General features: G+C 38.9%; 1 protein-coding gene across 1 annotated transcript in view; it reads right to left on the reverse strand.

The window, feature by feature from the left end:
• PAWR (pro-apoptotic WT1 regulator) overlaps positions 1–22,085 on the reverse strand; it is a 139,756-nt gene extending 117,671 nt beyond the window's left edge. Inside the window, exon 1 of the mRNA XM_043561585.1 lies at positions 21,264–22,085. Coding sequence (XP_043417520.1) covers positions 21,264–21,788 — 525 coding nt within the window. The 5' untranslated portion in view covers positions 21,789–22,085. The remainder of the gene's footprint in view (positions 1–21,263) is intronic.
• Between the last annotated feature and the right edge of the window lie 299 nt (positions 22,086–22,384).

Here is a 22,384-nt window from a genome sequence, read left to right on the forward strand (position 1 = left end):
AAATGTTAAAAAAAAGAAAAAAGAAAAAAGAAAGAAAAGACAAGCTAGACTGGGAGAAAACATTTACAAAAGAAAATATAAAAGACTGTTTTATCTAAAATATACAAACTCTCCAAATGCAGCAATATAAAAACAACCCAAAAAAACAAGACCTTAACAGACACTTCACCAAAGACATACAGACAGCAAATAAGCATATGAAAAGATGCTTATCATATGCCATCAGGAAAAAGCCAATGAAAATAAGACACCACTATAGGGGTGCTTGGGTGACTCGGTCAGTTAAGCATCTGACTCTTTCCGCTCAGGTCATAATCTCACAGTTAGTTGGTTTGAGCTCTGCATGGGCTGTGCGCTGACAGTGGGGAGCCTGCTTGGGATTCTCTTTCCCCTCTCAGTCTCTCTCTCTTCCACTTCCCCACTTGTACCTATGCTCTCCAGCTCTCTCTCTCTCGTGATAAATAAACTTAAAAAACAAAAAATACATTAAAAAAAAAGAGGAGTGCTTGGGTGGCTCAGTCATTAAGTGTCCAACTCTTGGTATCAGCTCAGGTAATGATCTCACGGTTTAATGAGCTCGAGCCCCACATCAGGCATCAGACTCTGCTGACATTGAGAAGCCTGCTTCTCTGTCTCCCTCTCTCTCTGCTGGGCCCCCACCTGTGCAGTCTCTGCCTCTCTCAAAATAATTAAAAAAAAAAAAAAAGAAGATACCAGTACACACCTATCAGAATGGCCAAAATCTGAAACACTGACAATACCTAACTGTGTTAAGGTTACGGAGCAGTTGGAACTCTCATTCATTACCGGTTGAAACACAAAACAGTACAGCCACAATAGAAGACAGTTTAACAGTTTCTTAGAAAACTAAACATATACTGGTGCAGCCACTCTGGAAAACAGTATGGAGGTTCCTCAAAAAAATTAAAAATAGAACTACCCTACGACCCAGCAATTGCACTAGTATTTTATTTATCCAAAGGATATAGGTGTGCTATTTCAAAAGGGCACATGCACCCCAATGTTTATAGCAGCACTATCAACAATAGTCAAAGTATGGAAAGCGCCCAAATGTCCATCGATGGATGAATGGATAAAGAAGATGTGGTATATGTATACAATGGTATATTACTCAGCAATCAAAAAGAATGAAATCTTCCCATTTGCAACTACGTGGATGGAACTGGAGGGTATTATGCTAAGTGAAATTAGTCAGAGAAAGACAAAAATCATATGACTTCACTCATATGAGGACTTTAACAGGCAAAACATATGATCATAAGCGAAGGGAAACAAAAATAATATAAAAACAGGGAGGGGGACAAACCATAAGAGACTCTTAAATACAGAGAACAAACGGAGAGTTGCTGGAGGGGTTGTGGGTGGGGGGGGATGGGCTAAATGGGTAAGGGGTATTAAGGAGGACAGTTGTTGGGTGTTATATGTAAGTGGTGAATCGCTAAACTCTACTCCTGAAATCATTATTACGCTATATGTTAACTAACTTGGATGTAAATTTTTTAAAAATTCGTTTAAAAGGGGGTGGGGGGGGAATAAAGTAATACCAGGAAAACTGTGTCTTTCCCTAAGATATTCCAGTGACACACAGTGGAGTTAAATAGAGAATAAAATACAAAATAAATGAATAAACTAAAAAAAAGAAAACTATACATACTCTTACCATTCAATCCATCAATCATGCTCCTTGGTATTTACCTAAAGAAACTGAAAATTTGGGGCACCTGAGTGGGTCAGTTAGTTAAGTGTCGATTTTGGCTCAGGTCATGATCTCACGGTTCGTGAATTCTAGCCCCATGTCAGGCTCTGTGCTGCCCCTCCCCTGCTCATACACTGTCTCTCTCCCTCTCAAAAAATAATAATAAAAATTTTAAAAATTAATTAAAAAAAGAAACTAAAAATTATGCCCACACAAAAACCTGTACATGAGTATTTATAGCAGCTTTATTTATAATTGCCACAACCTGGAAGCAACCACGATACTCTTTAGTAAGTGAATGGGTAAAGTGTGTTACATCCAGACAATGAAGTATTATTCAACACTAAAAAGGGCTCTGAAAAGATATGGAGGATGCTTAAATGCATATTAAAAGTGAAAGAAGCCAGTGTGAAAAGACTATATACTGTATGATTCCTATTATATGACATTTTGGTAAGGATAAAGCTATGGATAGTAAAAAGATTAATGACTGCCAAGTGTTGGGGGGGAGGGTCTGAATAGATAGGGCACAGATGACTCTTAAGGCAGTAAAACTACTCTGTATGATACTATAACAATGGATACACATCATTACACATTTGTCCAAACTCATAGAAAGTACAACACCAAGAATGAACCATAATGTAAAATACAGACTTGGGGTAATATCGATGTGTCAGTGTAGGTCCATCAATTGTAACAAATATACCAATCCGGCAGAGGATGCTGAATATGGGAGAGCCTATGCATGTGTCGAGAAAGTAGATATACTGCGTATCTCTTTATCTTCTATTCAATTTTGCTGTAAAACTAAAACCAAAATATAATTAAATGGGTATTTAATTTTAAGTTAAAATGCCTATCTTTTTTTTTTAATTTTTTTTTCAACGTTTATTTATTTTTGGGACAGAGAGAGACAGAGCATGAACGGGGGAGGGGCAGAGAGAGAGGGAGACACAGAACCGGAAACAGGCTCCAGGCTCTTAGCCATCAGCCCAGAGCCTGACACGGGGCTCGAACTCACGGACCGCGAGATCGTGACCTGGCTGAAGTCGGACGCTTAACCGACTGCGCCACCCAGGCGCCCCTAAAATGCCTATCTTATGAGGGGTGCCTGGGTGGCTCAGTCAGTTAAGTGCCAGACTCTAGACTTTGGCTCAGGTCATAATTTCATTGTTCATGGGTTTGAGCCCTACATCGGGCTCCACACTGATATTGTGGAGCCTGCTTGGGATTCTCTCTCCAGTTCTCTGTCTCTCTGTCTCTCTCTCTCAAAATAAATAAATAAATAAACTTTAACAAAAAAGTCCATCTTAATGTGATACTATTACAAATTTTTTTTCTTGAACAAAAAAATTCCAATTAGTAAGAGTGAAAATTCTTCATAGAAAAAATCAATGGGTTTCAAAATACCAAAAACAGCTTATTCAGGAGCACCTCACTGGCTCAGTCCATAGAGCATACAACTCTTGATTTCTGGATCGTAAGTTCAAGGCCTGCATTGGATGTAGAGTGTACTTAAAGAAATAAGTAAACAAACAAAATTAAGTTTTGTTTAAAAAATAGCTTATTCAATTTCATTCCGAAAAATTCCATTTTACATTTTAAAAGATGGGAGTTTCCTGAGATGCAAATGTTGCAAAGGAAGCAATTTACAAAACATCAAGATAACATCAATTACTTAGGACTGACTCTTATACCTAAACAAAATTTTTGGCAGTTATTTTCTAGCATGTATGTTCAAATATTCTTTGGAATGAATAACAATATTAAAAACTACAGTTCACAATAAAAAATGGCTATCATAAATTGAACTCCAAATTTTAAGTCTATCTCAAGATTTTGTGATGTTAGAGTAGAATCTAGGAGAAAGCAGTTTATATATGAAATCACTTATCAAGACATGTACCACATTCTTAATAACCATTCTTAATTGTACACAGCAAGCAATGAGCTAAGTGTTGATGATACTAAGATAAGTAAACTCTTAAGGAAAACTAAGTTGAAAAAGAAAACATTACATTCAAATAGTCATGTCAGAACCAGCTATAGCCTCAAGTTGTTTTGTGTTTGCTCTTTTAAACTTGAATTCAGCAAAATGAAGTGCTGAGAAATGTAAATGAAGTCTCTTTTCTCTAATTAATGTACCATCTAAAATATTTCACCCATCTCAAAATTGAATCCCTTCTCTGAAAGAATGATGTGGATAGACTTCATTGACAGAGAAAAGGTTGCAATCAATATGCTAGAAACATAGGACCTATGTTCTGTGTCTAGAAGGTGGAAGTGGCTTCTCTGAATTCAAATCTATTGCCATCTAGAAATGAAGCCGGGGCGCCTGGGTGGTTCAGTCAGTTAAGCATCGACTTCGGCTCAGGTCATGATCTCACAGTTTGTGAGTTCGAGCCCCATGTCAGGCTCTGTGCTGACAGCTTAGAGCCTGGAGCCTGCTTCAAATTCTATGTCTCCCTCTCTCTCTGCTCCTCCCCCGCTCATGCTCTGTCTCTCTCTCCTTCAAAAATAAATAAAAACATTTAAAAAATTTTTTAAAAACAATGAAGCCAGGCAGAAAGAAAGCACTTAATGTTTACTCTATGGCATCTCATTGAATCAATAAAAAATGAGCATCCCTTTCTAAGGATCTTTGGAAACTCAAAGATAGATTTGATTCTTTGTGAAAACACTTGATCAGATAGTGGAAACCCACATAAAAAACCACAAACGTGGACAAAAAAGTGATATGATTAATATTTTAACACAAACATGTTCTAATGGGTATCATCAAATAAGCAATAGTATCTTCTCAAAGCTTTACATACACCTTATGAAGTTGTACCCATTTTGCAAAAATACCATCAGTAACCAAAGTATTTTTTGGTGCTTTTCTTTTGGAATTTCCATTAGAGCTTTGGCACATACTTCTGAAAAGCGGTTCATTTGATAAACATTTATTCATCACCTCATTTGTGTTATAACTTCTTAATAGTAACAAATGTTTGTCACTTGAAGGTAGATGATAATTTTTTTAAAAATCACCCCTGGTCATCTGGGTAACTCAGATGATTAGGTTAAGTAACATAATTATTATGTGATCAAAAAATGAAATGTTAGAATCCTAAATGCATGTTGATTAAATGAAAGTAGCTAGTGTAAAAAGGCTTTATATTGTAGCGTTCCAACTATATGACATTTTGGAAAAGGCAATACTACAGAGACAGTAAAAACATGAGTAGCTGCCAGGGGAAGGAAGGAAATATGAACAGGTGCAGCACAGAGGATTTTTAGGACAGTGAAAATATTCCCCATGATACTCTAATGGTAGATACATGACATTATGCATTCAACAAACCCCCCCAAAAAAACTGTACAAAGAGTGAACTCTAATGTCAACTATGAATTTTAGTTAACACTGGTTCATCAGTTGTAACAAATGTACCACACCAATGCAAGATGTTAACAGGGAAACTGGGGACTGAGAGAGAAATGGGAATTCTCTACTTTCCACTCAAATTTCTCTATAAACGTAAAACTGGTCCAACATGTTACTAGCAACTAATGTGAGTCGTTCAGATGATCTAGAGTAGAACTTTGAAAGTAATATCAAATCAAACCACCAATTGTGGTGGTATCCCTCTACAGAGTGTTTGAAAATTCAGATTTTCTAGTATATACTTTCAGTTATGAACCTTCTAATTAACGTAATTAATTAAGATGTAATTCTTTCAAAGTTCAAGGAGAAATTGACAAGCCAACAGCAGTAAACATCAGTATATCTTCTAAGAAAACAACATATCAAACAAACCAGAAATAAGTAAGGTTAAATGATTTGAAACACAATTTGGGAGATCGGCTAAATAGAAAATATTTAGAATTCTATACCCAGAAAATACACCATCTTTTCAAATACTCCTGGGACATCTACAGAAACTTCCTATGCATTAGGTCATGGAGAAAATCTCAACAAGAAAGACTACACAAAGAACATTCCAACAACAAAATCTCCTTAATTCTACCATCCAGAGATAATCACTGTTAACCAGTGCATGGATATCTTTCCAAACCTTTTGCTATGCCTCTGACTCTTGCATGTACCTTTTAGCTCAAAATAAGCAGGAAAGAGAAAAAAAAACTCTTAAAACAAAATATTTAAATTAAAAACCTGAAAGTTAAGTTAAATATAAGGATGTCAACTGTACTCAGGCTAGTACTAAAAAGTGACACCAACCCTACTATAAACTTGGAAGCCCAGGAAAAAAAAAATCCAGAGGCAAAGTTGGCAACTAATTCTTCAAATGAGAAATTCAGTATGGCATATTATCTCTGTACTTCCACTTTTCCCATCTAACACAGGAATAGCACTGACCGCCCCGGAGTTTTTCTGAAATTTACCAAGTTAATACCCACAAAGGACTTAGAATAGTGCCGGTCCAGTGAGCATGCAAATGTTATCTATTTGTTAACATGGCTTGCTTATCCTGCAAGGCAAATGCTCTTTTCTTTACCTACAATCAAAATAGTAAGATATTCTAAAAACCAGTTTGCAGTGTAAGTGATTTCTGGTTTAGTTATTGTCATTGAAATTATCATGTAACCGGTAATAACCTCCCCTAAGCATTCCAACTGAGGACAGTAACAGTAAATTAAACAAGACATATAGCACATTAATGAACTATATTCTACCATACTGTTCTAATGGTTTCACATACAATGTCTCCCCAGCTGGTGGTTGACAACCTCCCAACTCATTCCCTTACCATGTTCTCCCCTGTGACCTATTCTATACATCAGTGCCCAGTAGCTAGCTGATCTTGTTAAAATCCTGGTGTCACAAATATGAACACAGCCTCCTGGTAGTTCTCCTATAGGCTAACATATCAAGCCTAAAATTTTCAGCCCCGTTTTTAAGACCCTTCAAAATTCTGCTTCCTAATTTCTTTATTATTACTTCCTAATATAACCCTTTATTCCAATCAGCTTGCTAACTCTCACCATTGTACCTCTACCCATCCTGCTCTCTTAGTCTGAAACATGACTCTCCTCTTCATCTGTCTGTTTCTTACAGTCCTTCAAGATCAGCTCAAATCTTACACTCCCTCCACAAAACTTCCTAGACCAGTCTTCTAGGGATCAGTCACTTCTCTCTACTAACAGTGGGGCATAACATTTAACACTTTATTATACATTTCTTTTTTAATGGTTCAAAGTTATCTTACACAATCTTATTTCTCCAAATCAGATTATAAATTGCTCAAGGACAAAACGATGAACTAGAGTTCATCTAAATCCTGAGAGTGCTCCAAACAGAACAGATGTAACCATTCAAATGCCCCAAAGGCCTACTTCAGTGTCTAACATGTAATATGTACTAAGACTGTAGTAAACGTATTATAGCTATATCAGAACACCCAAATCATGAAGCACCTGGGTGGTTCAGTAGGTTGAGCTTCTAACTCTTGATTTTGGATCAGGTCATGATCTCATCATTCATGGGATCAAGCCCTGCATTGGACTTTAGGCTGACAGTGCAGAGCCAGCCTGGTATTCTCTCTCTCCCTCTCTCTCTCTCTCTCTCTCTCTCTGCCCCTTCCCCGCTCACATGCTCTCTCTGAAAAATAAATAAATAAATAAATAAACTTAATAAAAAACCAAATTGTGAAATATTCTGCTGCCATTAAAAATAAAAACACAATGGGGCACCTGGTTGGCTCACAGAGGATGTCCCATAATAGGTGTAGAGATTACTAAAAAATATAAACTTTTTTTAAAAAAGAATAACAACACAGCTATATCTCTACTGGCGTACTAACATGTTCACAAGATACTGAAAACAAAAAGGTTTAACAGTATTTGTAGAATGATTAAATTTCTGGATATATATTTTGTGTGTGTATGCCTAAATATATACTCAAGAATTGCATACCAAAACTATAAAGTAACAGTTACCACTGGACAGTGGGAATTATGTTTATGAAATAAAATATATATAGCAATTAATATCTCTTTCAAAAAGCTGTTTAATTTTTTTATCTCTTTCAAAAAGTTTAAAAGGAAATAACATGCATGATAGGGTCATATTTAAGTTTATAAAAATGTACATAGGATATAATTCTATTGCTTAAAAATAAAAATGGAAAAACATGTCAAATTGATATATCTATAGCTAATCTTTGCACAGTCCTGTTTTTGCTATTTTATTTTTAATTTTCTACAAAATAAGTGGGCATTACATTTATATCATCAAAAATAAAGAAACACTATTCCTAAAACATAGTTTAGAGAAGCACTTGGTTTCCTCTAAGATAACAGAGAGAAGGGATGAAGGGGAAGGGGAAAATCTGTGGAAGTTGAACAAATAATATGTGAGAAAAGTTTCAAAGGCATTGCTCACCCTTTAGCACCTGTATTCCAAGCATCTATATTGCAGGTTAACTCCAAGAATGTGGGAATGGAATAAACACCAGCTTTTAAATCAAGTACAGGGCAAAGTCTAAACCCAGGGACAATATTAAACTATAAACTTCTCCACGGTAACAGTACAGAATCTGGCCATTTAGTATCATCAGAGCCCCCAACTCCACTCCATCCTGCTCCTCTAAAAAAGTCATTCCCAAATCTACAGTACAGAATTATTTTCATAATAAAGAGAATTACTTGGGTACAACTTTGTTTAAAGGCTATCCTCTCATCTCTTTTCAACCCACATGGAAACTTGAATTTATTTATTCTACTATATGCACATAATTTTTAAAGGACTTTGTATTGTTTACTATCCTTGGATCCCTACCTTCAAACAAGAAAATCCTCCTAATGACTTCAAGCTAGACAGGCAAAAGTTTTTCATTCCAGAAGGTGTCAGAGTTATTGTATACATGTATGGACAGAGGAAGGAAATACCTAGCCAACAATACTAACAGAGAACAGCAGAATAAAGTCTGAATTCCTTGGCATGGCATTTAAATCCATCCCAATTGGTCCATATCATTCTTCTTCAGCTGTTCTCCATTCTCTCTCCACCATGAATTCTCTGCACATCAAAGTTTCCTCTGTTAGAACATATCCCTCCCTCTTTCCAACAATGATAACCAATGTATGTGCATCGGCACCCAAACAAATCTGGAGTCAAATCCAAGTTTTGTCAGTATGGCCTTTGGGCAAGTCACAACTTCTTTGAGGCATCTTGTAAAATGAGAAATATATATATTTTTTTAATTTTTTTAATGTTTTTATTTATTTTTGCTACAGAGAGAGACAGAGCATGAGCAGGGGAGGGGCAGAGAGAAGGGAGACACAGAATCGGAAGCAGGCTTCGGGCTCTGAGCTGTCAGCACAGAGCCCGATGCAGGGCTCGAACCCACAGACTGTGAGATCATGACCTGAGCCGAAGTAGGACACTTAACTGACTGAGCCACCCAGGCGCCCCGAGAAATATATTTTTAAAATCTACCTTGTGAGTTAAGGTGAAGATTAAAAATAATGCAAGGAAGGGGCACCTGGGTGGCTCAGCTGATCGAGCGTCCAACTTCAGCTCAGATCATGATCTCATGGTTCATGAGTTAGAGCCCCACATCAGGCTCGTCTCTGTCAGCTTGTCAGAGCCTGCTTCAGATCCTCTGTCCCTCTCTCTCTGCCCCTCCCCCACCTGTGCTCCCCCCAAAATAAAAAATAAGTATAAAAAAAAAGAATGCAAGGAAACCTTCCCATTCAGTGCTAAGCATACAGGAGGTGTGTGTGTGTGTGTGTGTGTGTGTGTGTGTGTGTGTGTGTGTATATATATATATATATATATATATATATATATACTGCTATTATTTCCTGGCTTTGTGCCCTCACACATGCCATTCTCTTTACCTAGAATGTTACCATGTTTTCCCTCTCCCCTTGGGAAATCCTTCATACCAGTCTAGTCATAGGGCTTAATACTGCTTTATCCTATATAAAGCCCTCCTTGACTCCCTCATGTAATTGATGGCTCCCTTTTATTAGCTAGTTCAGTGCTTTGCTCTTTTATCCATCATAGTTCTTATTATACCAAATTCTATTTATCTGTTATGAACTGAATATTTGTGTCTCCCCAAAATTCCTATGTTGAGATCCTAATCCCCAATGTGACAGCTTTAGAAAGTGGAGTCAGGTCATGAGGATGGGGCCCTCACAAATGGGATTAGTACCCTGATAAAAGAGATCCCAGATATCTCTCTCACCCCCTCCACCATGCGAGGACAGAGTAAACCAGGAAGCAGGCTCTCTCACCAGACATCAATTCTGCTGATGCCCTGGACTTCTCAACCTCCAGAACTGTGAAAAATACCTTTCTGATGTTTATAAGCCACCCAGTCTATGGTATTCTGTTATAGCAGCCTAAGCGAAGAAATTATCTTTTCCTCTTAGAGAAGACTGAAAGTTCATTAAAGACTGGGGAGTATGTAATTCATCTTTGTATCATCCAGCACTGAAGCTGGGGCACAAAGCAGGCACTCAAATGTTTCTGAGTAAACCAAGTAAACGAGAATCTAACAAAACTGCTGTAGCATCAAAGGGCGAGGAATGACAGGGGCAAATATTACAGAGGAGTCAAACAGGTTGAAAGTAGAAAAGCCAGGGACACATAGGTGGCTCAGTTAGTTGAGCATCAAGAGTTCAGCTCAGGTCGTGATCTTGAGGTGAGTTTGAACCCCACATTGGGCTTGTTGCTGTCAGCACAAAGCCCACATCTGATACTCTGTCCCCCTCTCTCTGCACCTCCCTGACTTGCACTCTCTCAAAAAATAAACATTTTTAAAAATTTGAAAAAAAAGCAGCAGCTATCTCATTTGGCCATTAGGAAGTCACAAGCAACCTTGAAGAGATCAATTTCAATTAGGTAGCAGGAAATGAGCAAGGTAATGGGGGTGAGCACATGAAAACAAGGCCTTTAAATTGAGCAATTAAGAAAAGTTAAGTGGAAGGTAAACCAGAATTAAGAGAACATTTCTTCATGGCAAGATGAACCAAGAGGGAGAGGCCAAGTATTTAAGAAAGAAAGAAAAAAAAATAGGCAAGATTTACACAGTAAGCAGGGTACAGTTAGCTCTGGAGGACAGTGGGTAGGTGTGTGCTATACTCAGCTAAAGGGAAGAAGGCTGAGGATAAATTTTCCAGCTCAAAGCATTGTTATGTAATTTTCTAGTATCAGTGAAATACCTCTCAATCCATCCATTCCTTTCCTTTTCTGCTACCATTGCCCTAGCAATCAGTATATTTTTTAGTATTAATACACTCTTAAGAAAGTATTCTCATCTCTAGTGACATCTGCTCCCTAGTCCTTTTCCATCTCATTACTTGATCTTATCAAGCCACCATTTCACATATTTTGGACAGATGAATGTGGATGTGCACATAAACATACAGATAGATGTATCCATGTGGGTATATACATATACACTAAAATATTTGTTGAGAAAACTGGATTTGTTCCAATGCAACTGATACATTAGGAAGTTGAGCATAATACTAATGTTGCATTTGCATTATGTCCAACTGAAAGAAACACTAAGCACAGATAATGCAACAAACAGTGTCCCAGAAACACACAGAATGCACACATCTCAAACATCTGCCAGTTCACTCCTTGTGTTACAAGCCATACCCATCCACATGTGGTGTTACAGTTTCAGTCCAATTTCAGATAACCCTTCCTCCAACACTTCACAAATTGCCACCCTTTTAACACCCACTTCTATAAGCAAACTCAGGTCTGTTTTGAGGTCAAGTGTCATAATCAATGTAGCATTTATGCATTTCTTAATCATTTAACATGTGTAAAATTGTGCTGCTAGTCTTAAGTTTGTATCTTTTTACATGTGACTGAAAACATTTTGAGTGTTATGCCCCTACACTCCATTTTTCTATATGTCCTGTAGTTTTGTGTGATTTTGCATATATGATGAGTTTTATGAACTTTTATGTTGAGTTATAACTTACACTTATAATTACTGCAGCTCTAATTACCAATTTCCCAATGAAATCAAAGACTATAAAGAAGATTAAAAAAAAAAAAGAAAAATGGGCTTCCCTCACAATTATCTGAAGGTCCTAGTACCTATGAGACACTTTGAAAGACCCAAACGCTTGTCTTGAAGAATGTTTCAGGAAACAGAATACATGAAAAGAAAAAACTATATTGCTGTTTATCTTAAGACAACTTACTTATCTGCCAATCAGCAGGTACATAATAGGAAGAAGTAGTAGTAGAGTCCTTTACCAATGAAGTGATGCCTAAGTATTTTAATATCAAGTAACACAAACATATCCATCCCTAAAGACAGAAAGTATAACGGTAGTTGCCAAGGGATGGGGGAGGGTTGAATGGGGAGTTACTGTTTAACAGGTATAGAGTTTCAGTTTTACAACACAGAGTTATGGAATGGATAGTGATGATGGTTGCACAATAATATGAATGTATTTAATACCAATGAAAGTACACTTAAAAATGGTTAAGATTTTTGGGGCGCCTGGGTGGCGCAGTCGGTTAAGCGTCCGACTTCAGCCAGGTCACGATCTCGCGGTCCGTGGGTTCGAGCCCCGCGTCAGGCTCTGGGCTGATGGCTCAGAGCCTGGAGCCTGTTTCCGATTCTGTGTCTCCCTCTCTCTCTGCCCCTCCCCCGTTCATGCTCTGTCTCTCTCTGTCCCAAAAATAAATTTAAAAAGTTGAAAAAAAAAATTTAAAAAAAAAAATGGTTAAGATTTTATATTTTTATCATTTTACCACAATACAAAAAATAATAATAATAATCCCTATATTATACACCGGAAACTAATCATTTAAAAATCCATACTTATTTTCGAAGAGTAACACCATAAAAATACTCATGATTAAATACTAAATACACAAATCTATATGATGTGATTCCAATTTTTATGTAGATACAGAAAAAAAAAATCAGAAATAAGAATAAGATAACAGGTGATGTTTCTCTTCTTGTATTTCCACAAGGAAAAACATATTAGTTTTAACAGAAGGAAAAATTAAAGATTATATAAGTTTGGTGTGGATCGACTTTTGCTTGGTTGCACTATAGGATGTCAAGAAGTCTTGTCAAGAACGTTAAACACAGGGGCGCCTGGGTGGCGCAGTGGGTTGAGCATCCAACTTCAGCCAGGTCACGATCTCGCGGTCCGTGAGTTCGAGCCTCACGTCAGGCTCTGGGCTGATGGCTCAGAGCCTGGAGCCTGTTTCCGATTCTGTGTCTCCCTCTCTCTCTGCCCCTCCCCCGTTCATGCTCTGTCTCTCTCTGTCCCAAAAATAAATAAACGTTGAAAAAAAAAATTTTTTTTAATAAATAAATAAATAAATAAATACCCCAAATTGAAATGATCTCTTAAAAAAAAAAAAAAAAAAAAAGAACGTGAAACACAGGGGCACCTGGGTGGCTCAGTCGGTGACGTGTCTGACTCTTGGTTTCAGCTCAGGTCATGATCTCATGGTTCCCGGGATTGAGCCCTGTGTGTGGCTCTGAGCTGACAAAACAGAGCTTGCTTGGGATTCTCTCTCTCTCAACCTCTCCCTCTCTCTCTGCCCTTCCACTGCTGTGCTCTCTCTCTCTCAAATTAGATAAATAAACTTAAAAAAAAAAAAACTATTTAAAAAAAGATGATCACAGAATAAACGTTTATTATCCAATTTTCACATGCGAGGTTTTGAACTTGGAGCAGTTTCTACCTTTGAGGTATACAATTTTGTTACTTTAAGAAATTAAATATTCTTACAATATCATTCAGACATGGTGCCTAGTATATTTTTAAGTAACTCAAGGAGAACATGATAGATGGCTAAGGCTTGACTCTATACCAGTAGGTGTATGGCTATGAACACAAATGCCTGAGATTTAAACTGAAAGCTCCCTCAGCAATAACCAAATACTTTAAGAATCAATTAGCTAGCTAAGAATGCCTATGGATTTAATATGTGAGAGTAGTAAACAAAAGAGAAAAAGTCATACACTTGGGAATATTTTGATAAGATAGAAAAAAATCTGTTTTAAGAGTGTTAACTAATTATTAAATACATTTAAAAACATAATTATACACTTTCTCTTAAACATATGTAAAAATGAAAAATGAGGGGTGCCTGGGTGGCTCAGTCAGTTAAGCATCTGACTTCAGCTCAGGTCATGAACTCACAGTTCCTGGCTTCAAACCTCATGTCGGGCTCTGTGCTGACAGCTCAGAGCCTAGAGCCTGCTTCTGATTCTGTGTCTCCCTCTCTCTGCCCCTCCTCTGCTCATGCACTCTCTCTCTCTCTCTCTAAAACAAATACACATTAAAAAAAAAAAAAAGAAAGATGAATGAAAGTGAAGTTTAAATTCTATATTAAGTGTTAGAGGTTTTTCTTTTTTTTTTTCTGTTGTCTAGGCTTCTAACAAAATCAGGACAAGAAGCAAGGCAAACACAACATTTTGCACTAACTATATGATATTACCTAAATCTTTAGGGTGCTTTGAATTTCCAAGTAGCTCAAGCTGTCTCTGTTAAAATGTCTATGAAGTTTTTAATTAACAGGAAAAAAATGAATTTTCAACATCCCAATAAGAAATTTCCATTAGACATCAACAATTAGTTATCACTATAACCTACACAGTAGCTGTAATTTATCATTTTAAGAACATTTTTAACACTATTTTGATTTATGTAACAATCCTGTTAGATAATCAGTATCAATTTCATTTGACAGATCAGTAAACCAGTACAGGACATTAAGTACACTCAAACTTCAGAATTACAAGACTCACTCAAGAAAATGTTAAAACTCTGCAGTCCCAGGTAACCCCTCCCTGTTCCCAGACTGAAGTGGATCCCAGAAATCTGCATTTTAAATAAACAATGCAGGTGATACTGGTACAGGTTGTCCCCATCCCCATACCCACCCCCCCCCAGCCACATCTTTTAAGACACTGATTTAAGTAACATGACTAAGGTTTTAGGTGGTTTAATACTCCATTTTTACTTTGAATCAAAGTTCCCAAATGTTTAGATAGCAGAGCTTTGCAGATCTCCATGAAAGACATGTAAAATTTTAAATAAATTAGAAATTTTACATTAAGTTAAATTAAATACCTCTTATACTAAACTCCTATACCACAAACAAGTGGTAGTAGGTGTCTAAGTTTGAAGAAACATAAAACCAAGGTGCCTGGGTGGCTCAATTGGTTAAGCATGTGACTCTTAATTTCAGCACATGTCATGATCCCAGGGTAGTGGGATCGAGCCCCATGTCAGGCTCCATGCTGAGCATGGAGCCTGCTTAAGATTCTCTCTCCCCACACCTGGGTGCCTCAATCAGTTAAGGGTCCGATTTCAGCTCAGATCATGATCTCACAGTTCATGGGTTTGAGCCCCTCAAGGGGATCTGTGCTGACAGCTGGGAGCCTGGAGCCTGCTACCTAGGATTCTGTGTCTCTCTCTCTCTCTCTCTCTCTCTCTCTCTCTCTCTCTCTCTCTCTCTCTCTTTCTGCCCCTCCCTGGTTCGCACTCTGTCTCTCTCAAAAATAAAAATAAACATTAAAAAAAAATTTTAATTAAAAAAAAAAAAAGATTCTCAATCTCTTCCTCTGCCCCTCTCCCCCACTCACTCTCTCTCTCTCTAAAATAAAAAAAAAAAAAAAAAAATACGGGGTGCCTGGGTGGCTCAGTCAGTTAAGTGTATAGCTCCTGGTTTCAGATTAGGTCATGATCTCACAGTTTGTGACTTCAAACTCCATGTGGAGCTCTGCACTGACAGAGTGGAGTCTGCTTGGGATTCTCTCCCTCCCTCTCTCTCTGCCTCTCCCCTGCTCATGCTCTCTCTCCCAAAATAAATAAATAAACAATAAAAAAAATTTAATAAAATAAATTTAAATAATACCCAGGCTTTTAACAACAACAAAAAAACAAAAAACTGAGAAAATGCTACAATTATTTCACGTTCTCTGTGAAATGCAGGAAAAGCTGACACTGAATTATTTGACTCTGCTGCATTTTATACGGTGGGAAGATAAAACTTAGGTTCCATGGGTTCTAAATACATAATGAAAAATTAAGATGAAAACATAAAAGCACTCAGAGCACAATTTTGTGAATATACCAAAAATCCATTGAACTGAATATCTTAAAGGATTAATTCTATGGTATATGAATTTTATCTTACTTTTTAAAAAGAAAAAAAGCACTCAGAAGATTTCAAACTCCTATATTTGCCAATCATTTCAAACTTCTAAGACATGTATTAGTATTACTATTAAATAGCATAATTATTTTCTGGCCTATATCACAGGTGGTAAAAACCAATGTAGAAATAATAAAGAACATAAATAAAGCCACCAACTTGATAGCGATTTTAAATAAGAATTCTGATGCCACTGTTCCTGTTTATTTGCTGCCAATTTTTCCCAATAAGGTCCCACCTTATCTGCCTTTCATTATAGGGCTATTCTCAAATTTCTTAGTAATATAAATGACTAATTTTACATTTTACTCCTAAAATAATCTTAAACTAGGTATATAGTATATAATACACTGAAATATAAAACAGTTATTAAGCACAAGGCTTTAAAAGCAGACTATCTCTACTCTGCTTCTTACCGTGTAGGTAACTTCAGGCAAGTAAGTAACTTACTCTCTCTGCCCCATTTTCCCAAAGGGCTGTAGTGAGAATTAAATGCACCAACACATGTACAGTGCTCAGAACAGTGCCTAGCACTTAATAAGCACACCATAAATGTCTTCTACTTAGTTACATAATTATTTTTATGGAAAAAGACCTCTCAGCTTAGACAACTCATTATAAATCCTGATAATATTCCATTTTCAATTTACCTTACCAATGAGTTCACATTTAGGAAAACTGGGCTTAATATCTAAGTAGCCTTGGTGTTTATGCTATATCTACCCTATTCACAAGCCCAATTTTCTCCAACCCTGAGTCATTATTAGTTCCTCTTCTGACTCATCACATAGAAAGGTAGACAGTCTGGTATATAATGGGCATACCAAAGGCATTTCTTAATCTACCTGGATTCACATGGTTTACTTAGTCGAACTTGTCCCATATAATGTTCAACAAATACGCTGAATAATTATGACTTAAAATTGTGCTCACTTAAAAATGCTTTCTATTTATTAAATGCTCCTTCAAACTATGGAGTAGGTGTTTTAACTCCATCTTGACAGAAAAACAACATATCACTTATGTAAAAAACAAAGATTCATATTTTCTGATCTAGCCAAAAATAGATTGTGCTGATGGCCTGGTGTTCAAAATTTTGCCAAGTAAACTATAGAGGGTCAGAAGCAATCTCTGAGCCTACAAATTTGACCTTAATTTCTAATCAGTTCCTTTTACTCTTTTCTCCATTCAGAGGTTTAAATTATTTAAGATAACCTCTAATAAAAAGTTATATAAAAAATAAAAAGTTATAGGAAAACAAGCTACATATTGCAAAATTGGCTAATTCTTAAAAATTAATTCTTTTAATATTTTATTAATTAAAAATGAATTCTTAAAAATCTCGCTCTCCCAAGATGCGCACGCACACACACACACACAAGCATACACACACACTGAAAATACTGCTCTACCACTTATTCACTTTCTATGTGATCCTGAGTCATTTAAGTTCTTCAAGCCTCCATTTTCTCCTCTGGAAATGAGGATATAAAGAGAAACAGTAACTACCACATGGGATTGCTGTGAGTATTAATTAAAACAACATAAAGTACTGTAGCCAACCACTATGAAAATAGTAAGTTTCAATACGTGTTAACTTTGTATTTAAATCAAAATTTCAGTATCATTTGACCTTACCTATTGAAATATTTTATTAACCACCTCCGTTAACCCACTCATGCAAACCTATTCAATGGCAATAACTTCACAAGCACTCTGAAAACAGGGGTGGTACTGCCTAGGAACCCTTCCTCAACTATCCCCGTCTTCCTTAGGTTAGGTACCCTGCTCAGCCTGCATTAAACACTGTACTTACCACAGTTCCCTATATTACTTGAGAGGCCCTGTGGGCAAGGCCTGTGTCCTATTCATTTCTGTATCCCCAGACTGCAGCCCAATAGTTCTTAACCCTGACTCACAGTAGAATCACATGAGAAGCTTATCAAAATATTGATGCCTGGGATCCATCCCAGACCCATTAAATCAAAAGGGGCTCAGGGAGGGAGAGGGCAAGTATTCTGCATGAGGAGCATTTTTTTAAGATCCTCACATGATATTAATGCACTTCCACAATTAAGAACCACTACACTCAGATTTAAAACACCGTAAGTATGTATACACGTATGTGTGAATGGATGTATAAATATATAGGTACAGAAATGTAAGTCTCAGCCCAAGAGCCTCATTACCAGTAGCTTCTCTCAGCCCCAATCACCTCTTCCCCCTCAACACAAAACTTTTTTTTTTTTTTTTTCAGATTTTTAAGTGATCTCCATACCCCAATGTGGGGCTCTAACTCACAGCCCTGAGATCAAGAGTCACATGCTCCACTGACTAAGCCAGCCAGGCACCCTACACATAAAATATTTCTAATAAACAATTTGCTGTGTTAAGATGGCTTTTCAATTGTTAACTCAGTACTTAAGTTTTTTCATATAATTATGCCTTATCCTTCTTCCAGGATTATAGCCCTGCTCCTTGAGAATATACACTGCCTTACTCTTCTTGTTTTTTTTCCACAGCCCTTACCATACTGCCTGAACACAGACATGTAATAAAGATCTGACTGATCTAATAAACATACCAAAATTACTGGCAAGAACAGCCAAATTATCCAATTTGAGCTATTCCCCCAAAAAAGTAGACAAAGTAAAAATTTAGGGGAAAAAAAACATTTTTTTAATCTCTAACTTAGTAATCAAGAACAACTAAAGTTTGTCTCACTAATAAGCATCTGTATATTTGCACTTTTTATTACAGTCATCACAAGTACTATCCCACCCAGCTTCCCATCCCCATCCATCACATCTAGTTTGAGACCTGCATCCTTGCTAATATTATCTTGTTGCTGTTTGTGATATCTTTAGCTGTTGTCAGGTAGCCTTTACAACAAATTTTATAATATTCTGTAATTAGTAAGATAAGTTAATGAAAGTCACAGTGAATGTGTCAAACAGATGTTTAATAAATACTTCCTGATGGAACTTAATGTTTATCAACCACAAAAATCGGCTTTTGCATGTGAATTATATGCTACTTTCCTAACAGAAACTTGGTTGAGAATACTGTCTGAAAATAAGAGAGTCTTTCTCAACATCACATATAATACAAGTCTATTTTTGAATGTTGACAGATTAATAATTTTCTGATTTTCTGATATTTACACACCTGAAAACTTTATAAAATATGATATGACTTCTTAAACCAACAGTGCTACATTACACAAGAAACTCCATACCAGCTGACATTCTCAGTGTTGAAACTAGTAGGAGAAATGAATGGCACACAATTCTAAAAATACAACCTGAAGAATATAAAGATGGCCCATCTTTAAAGTTCTGTGTCATATATTTACCACTATTAAAATAATCTGAACGACTTAAGCTGTTTTTACGAAAATACGAGGAGGCACTCAACAAGTATGCCTGCTAATTAGGTACTGCGTTAAAACATTACCATGTTTTGTTGCGTCCTACAGCAACAGACAGAGCCATAGTTACCACAAAAAGAAAGCAGTCCTCAACTCTCTATTCAATAAAAAAGGTTCAAATTCCACAGACAAAAAAAAAATGGTACCCTGGGTTGTTTGTTTTTAAGGAAGATTAAATTTAGGAGTTGCCAACACCCAAACGAAAAACATTCCAGAGTATTAGACTCAATTGTAGTGGGGAGTGATCTACATTCTCAGCACTATGTTCCCTAACCCAAAGCAGGAGCATTAACAATGGATGTTTCTTAGGATCTCGCATGATACACCACACTTATTTCCCCCGGTAAACATAATGCTTGTTAAAAACAAAACAAAAAAGGTACTGGAGAAGTAACAATTCTAGTACAAGCAGCCTGACAAAAAATAAAATTTAACATCTGCCAAGATATTTCCCAAAATAAGACCCCTGTCAGATGAACAATGAGGAAAAGACTGAAAATGACTAATTCTTTTATTTGGACCATCAGCTACTTTTAAAAATAAAGTTGAGGAATGTAGCTTTTCCAGAGCCCTGTCTTTAGTTTCCCCTTAATCTTCATATTTTTAACAACAACAACAACCAAAAAAGAAAAAAACCCTAGAAATTTGATTACCACTCTCATGAATTCCTTTTAAAGCAATTTAATGAATAACAGATCTTTTGTGCAAGTAGCAAACCACAGAGGACAGTTTTGCTGGCTGATAAAATCTCGCTGAAACATGCATATAAAAATATACCCTTCAAAGACAAACTGTGATTTTCCAGGTATGGAAATCATATTAACACTTAAAAAGTTGGGTATGTTTGACATATACCCTAGCTTACTCTGAATGTTTTTATTTGAACCACAACTGAAGTTAGCATATTCTTATTAATTATTAACTAGGTATCAAAGTTGAATACATTACAAGGCCACGAGTAAAAAAAAAAAAAAAATTTTTTTTTTTAAGAGTAAAACCTAATGAGCCAATGGGAAAATGATACAACTTCTTTGGGTGAAACAAGGTTGTGGAATCACTTCCCAAAACTCGTGCACTTCTATTCAAGTAACCAAAATTTGCTTAGAAAAAAAATTTTTGAGGGTAGAGATAGGTGCGGTTACACACTAAGTAAAAATGTTTCACCACTCACTCTAATAGAAAGACGTTGCTGCCTGCAGGAATGTTGAGACTGCTCAAAAATACAAAACAAAAACAAAAACCCTACCACAAATGTTTTCCAGAATACGCAGAGCCAAATACTTAAATACACGGAAAGATCGTCTTAGCAAAAAGAACTGTGGGTTGCTACAGCATTCCTATTGTCCTAAATACCACTCAGAATAAACTGTGCGCGCGCGGGCGCGCGCGCGTGTGTGTGTGTGAGTGATGGGGAGCGCTCTTCCCAAAAGCTAGCTTAGATATGAAACAGTGCATACACTCATTCAGATACACTCATCTTGGATACACTGAAAGATAAAGCTGTCTCGCATAGTGCTAAGGCCACGTTTCTTTACAGGTGCTATTAAACACTGTCAAGAGAAAAGAGATAAACAATCTGATAACTTCCGAGGGGCACGTGGGAAACTAAACAGCGTATGTCGTCATCACCATTAATCAATTTTTCTAACTGATGAAGCAGAAACAAACAACCCTAAGCGGACAAGTCCTGGAACCACGAGTAGTCTTTCCACCAATGTAAAGAAGGATCCTGAATCGGAGACCTCAGCCAGGAAGCCTGAAAAGCACGTGTCCTACTTTGCGTTTGGGGAACTTCCCAGGAAGCATTTGCTCACAGTAAAACTCCATCACCCTCGGCCTGCATAACTCAGCGAAAGGATAAAAGTACGAGCTGGAGTGGGGAACCTCTGCGCCCCGGGGCCCCGGGAAACTCCCTCCGCGGCCCCCCGCCCGCTCACCTCTGCCGCGGGGATGTTGACCACTCCGGTGGAGCGACGCTTCTCGCGCAGCTTTCTCTTCTCGATCTGCCCCTTGCCCTTCCTGGCACTGGGCCCCGAGCTCTTGCCCTTGTCCTGGGCGCCGTCCCGCTCCTCGTCGTCGCCCCGGGCCGGCGGTGCCCCCGAGGCGGAGACCGCGGCCGCGGCGGTGGGAGGCGGCTCGTCCTCGGGCCGCCGGGGGCCGGGGGCGGAGCGGGGCAGCGCCGCGGGGCCCACGGCGCAGTTCACGCCCCCGGAGCCGGGGGCGGCAGGTGCGGCCGCGCCGCCCGGGAGGTTGTTGTTGAGCTCGTTGGCCGCGGCGGCGGCCGAGGTGCCCAAAGCCCCCGCCGGGGGCTTCCCGCTCGCGTCACTGCTGCCCCCGCCCGGGGCGGCCGGGCCCGGGGGGTTCTGCTTGGCGCGCATCTTCTCGCGCTTCGCCTTCCACTCCTCCAGGAAGTCGGTGGTGCTGCCGCCGCTGCCGCCGGTCCGGTAGCCACCGGTCGCCATATTCCCAGCGGGGCCGGCCGGGCTCTCACCTCAGGCCGCCCGGCCCGGCTCCGGCCGCCGCCGCCTCTGCCCTCCCGCGGCCCGGAGGATGCGAGGGAACGACCCCCGGGCGCGGGGGCGGCCGCGGCTCCCCCAGCGGCCGGCGGGTCTGGGGAGAAACACAAAAGGGGGCGGGGAAGGGAAGCGTTAAGGTCCTCGCCTGGCCTGAGGGGCTGCCCCCGCGACCCGTCTCGGAGCCCCCCGCCCCCGCACAGCGCGGCGACCAGTCCCCGGCGGCAAGTGGCTGCAGAGTCCCCACCCTGCAAAGTTTCTCCGACGCACCTACACGGCGGGCCCGGCGATCGCCGCCCCTCGAGGGGAGGAGAAAGGGACTGTCCCCACCCCCGGCCCGCCCGCCCCATCCCCACCGGGGTCTGCGCCTGCGGCGGTAAGGGGACCGGGGCCAGACCCCGCCACCTGTCGGCTCGCCGCCTCTGCTGCCCCTCGCTGCGGCCACCGTCGGCCCAAGGTCCCCGCCACCAACACCTTCAAGCCTGGGCGAGGCGCGAAGCCCCTGGGCGGCTCGCAGAGGAGGCTGGACGCGCACACACACCAGT

The sequence above is a fragment of the Prionailurus bengalensis genome, chromosome B4, assembly GCF_016509475.1.
Source record: "Prionailurus bengalensis isolate Pbe53 chromosome B4, Fcat_Pben_1.1_paternal_pri, whole genome shotgun sequence".
In the NCBI taxonomy this organism is placed as follows: Eukaryota; Metazoa; Chordata; class Mammalia; order Carnivora; family Felidae; genus Prionailurus; species Prionailurus bengalensis.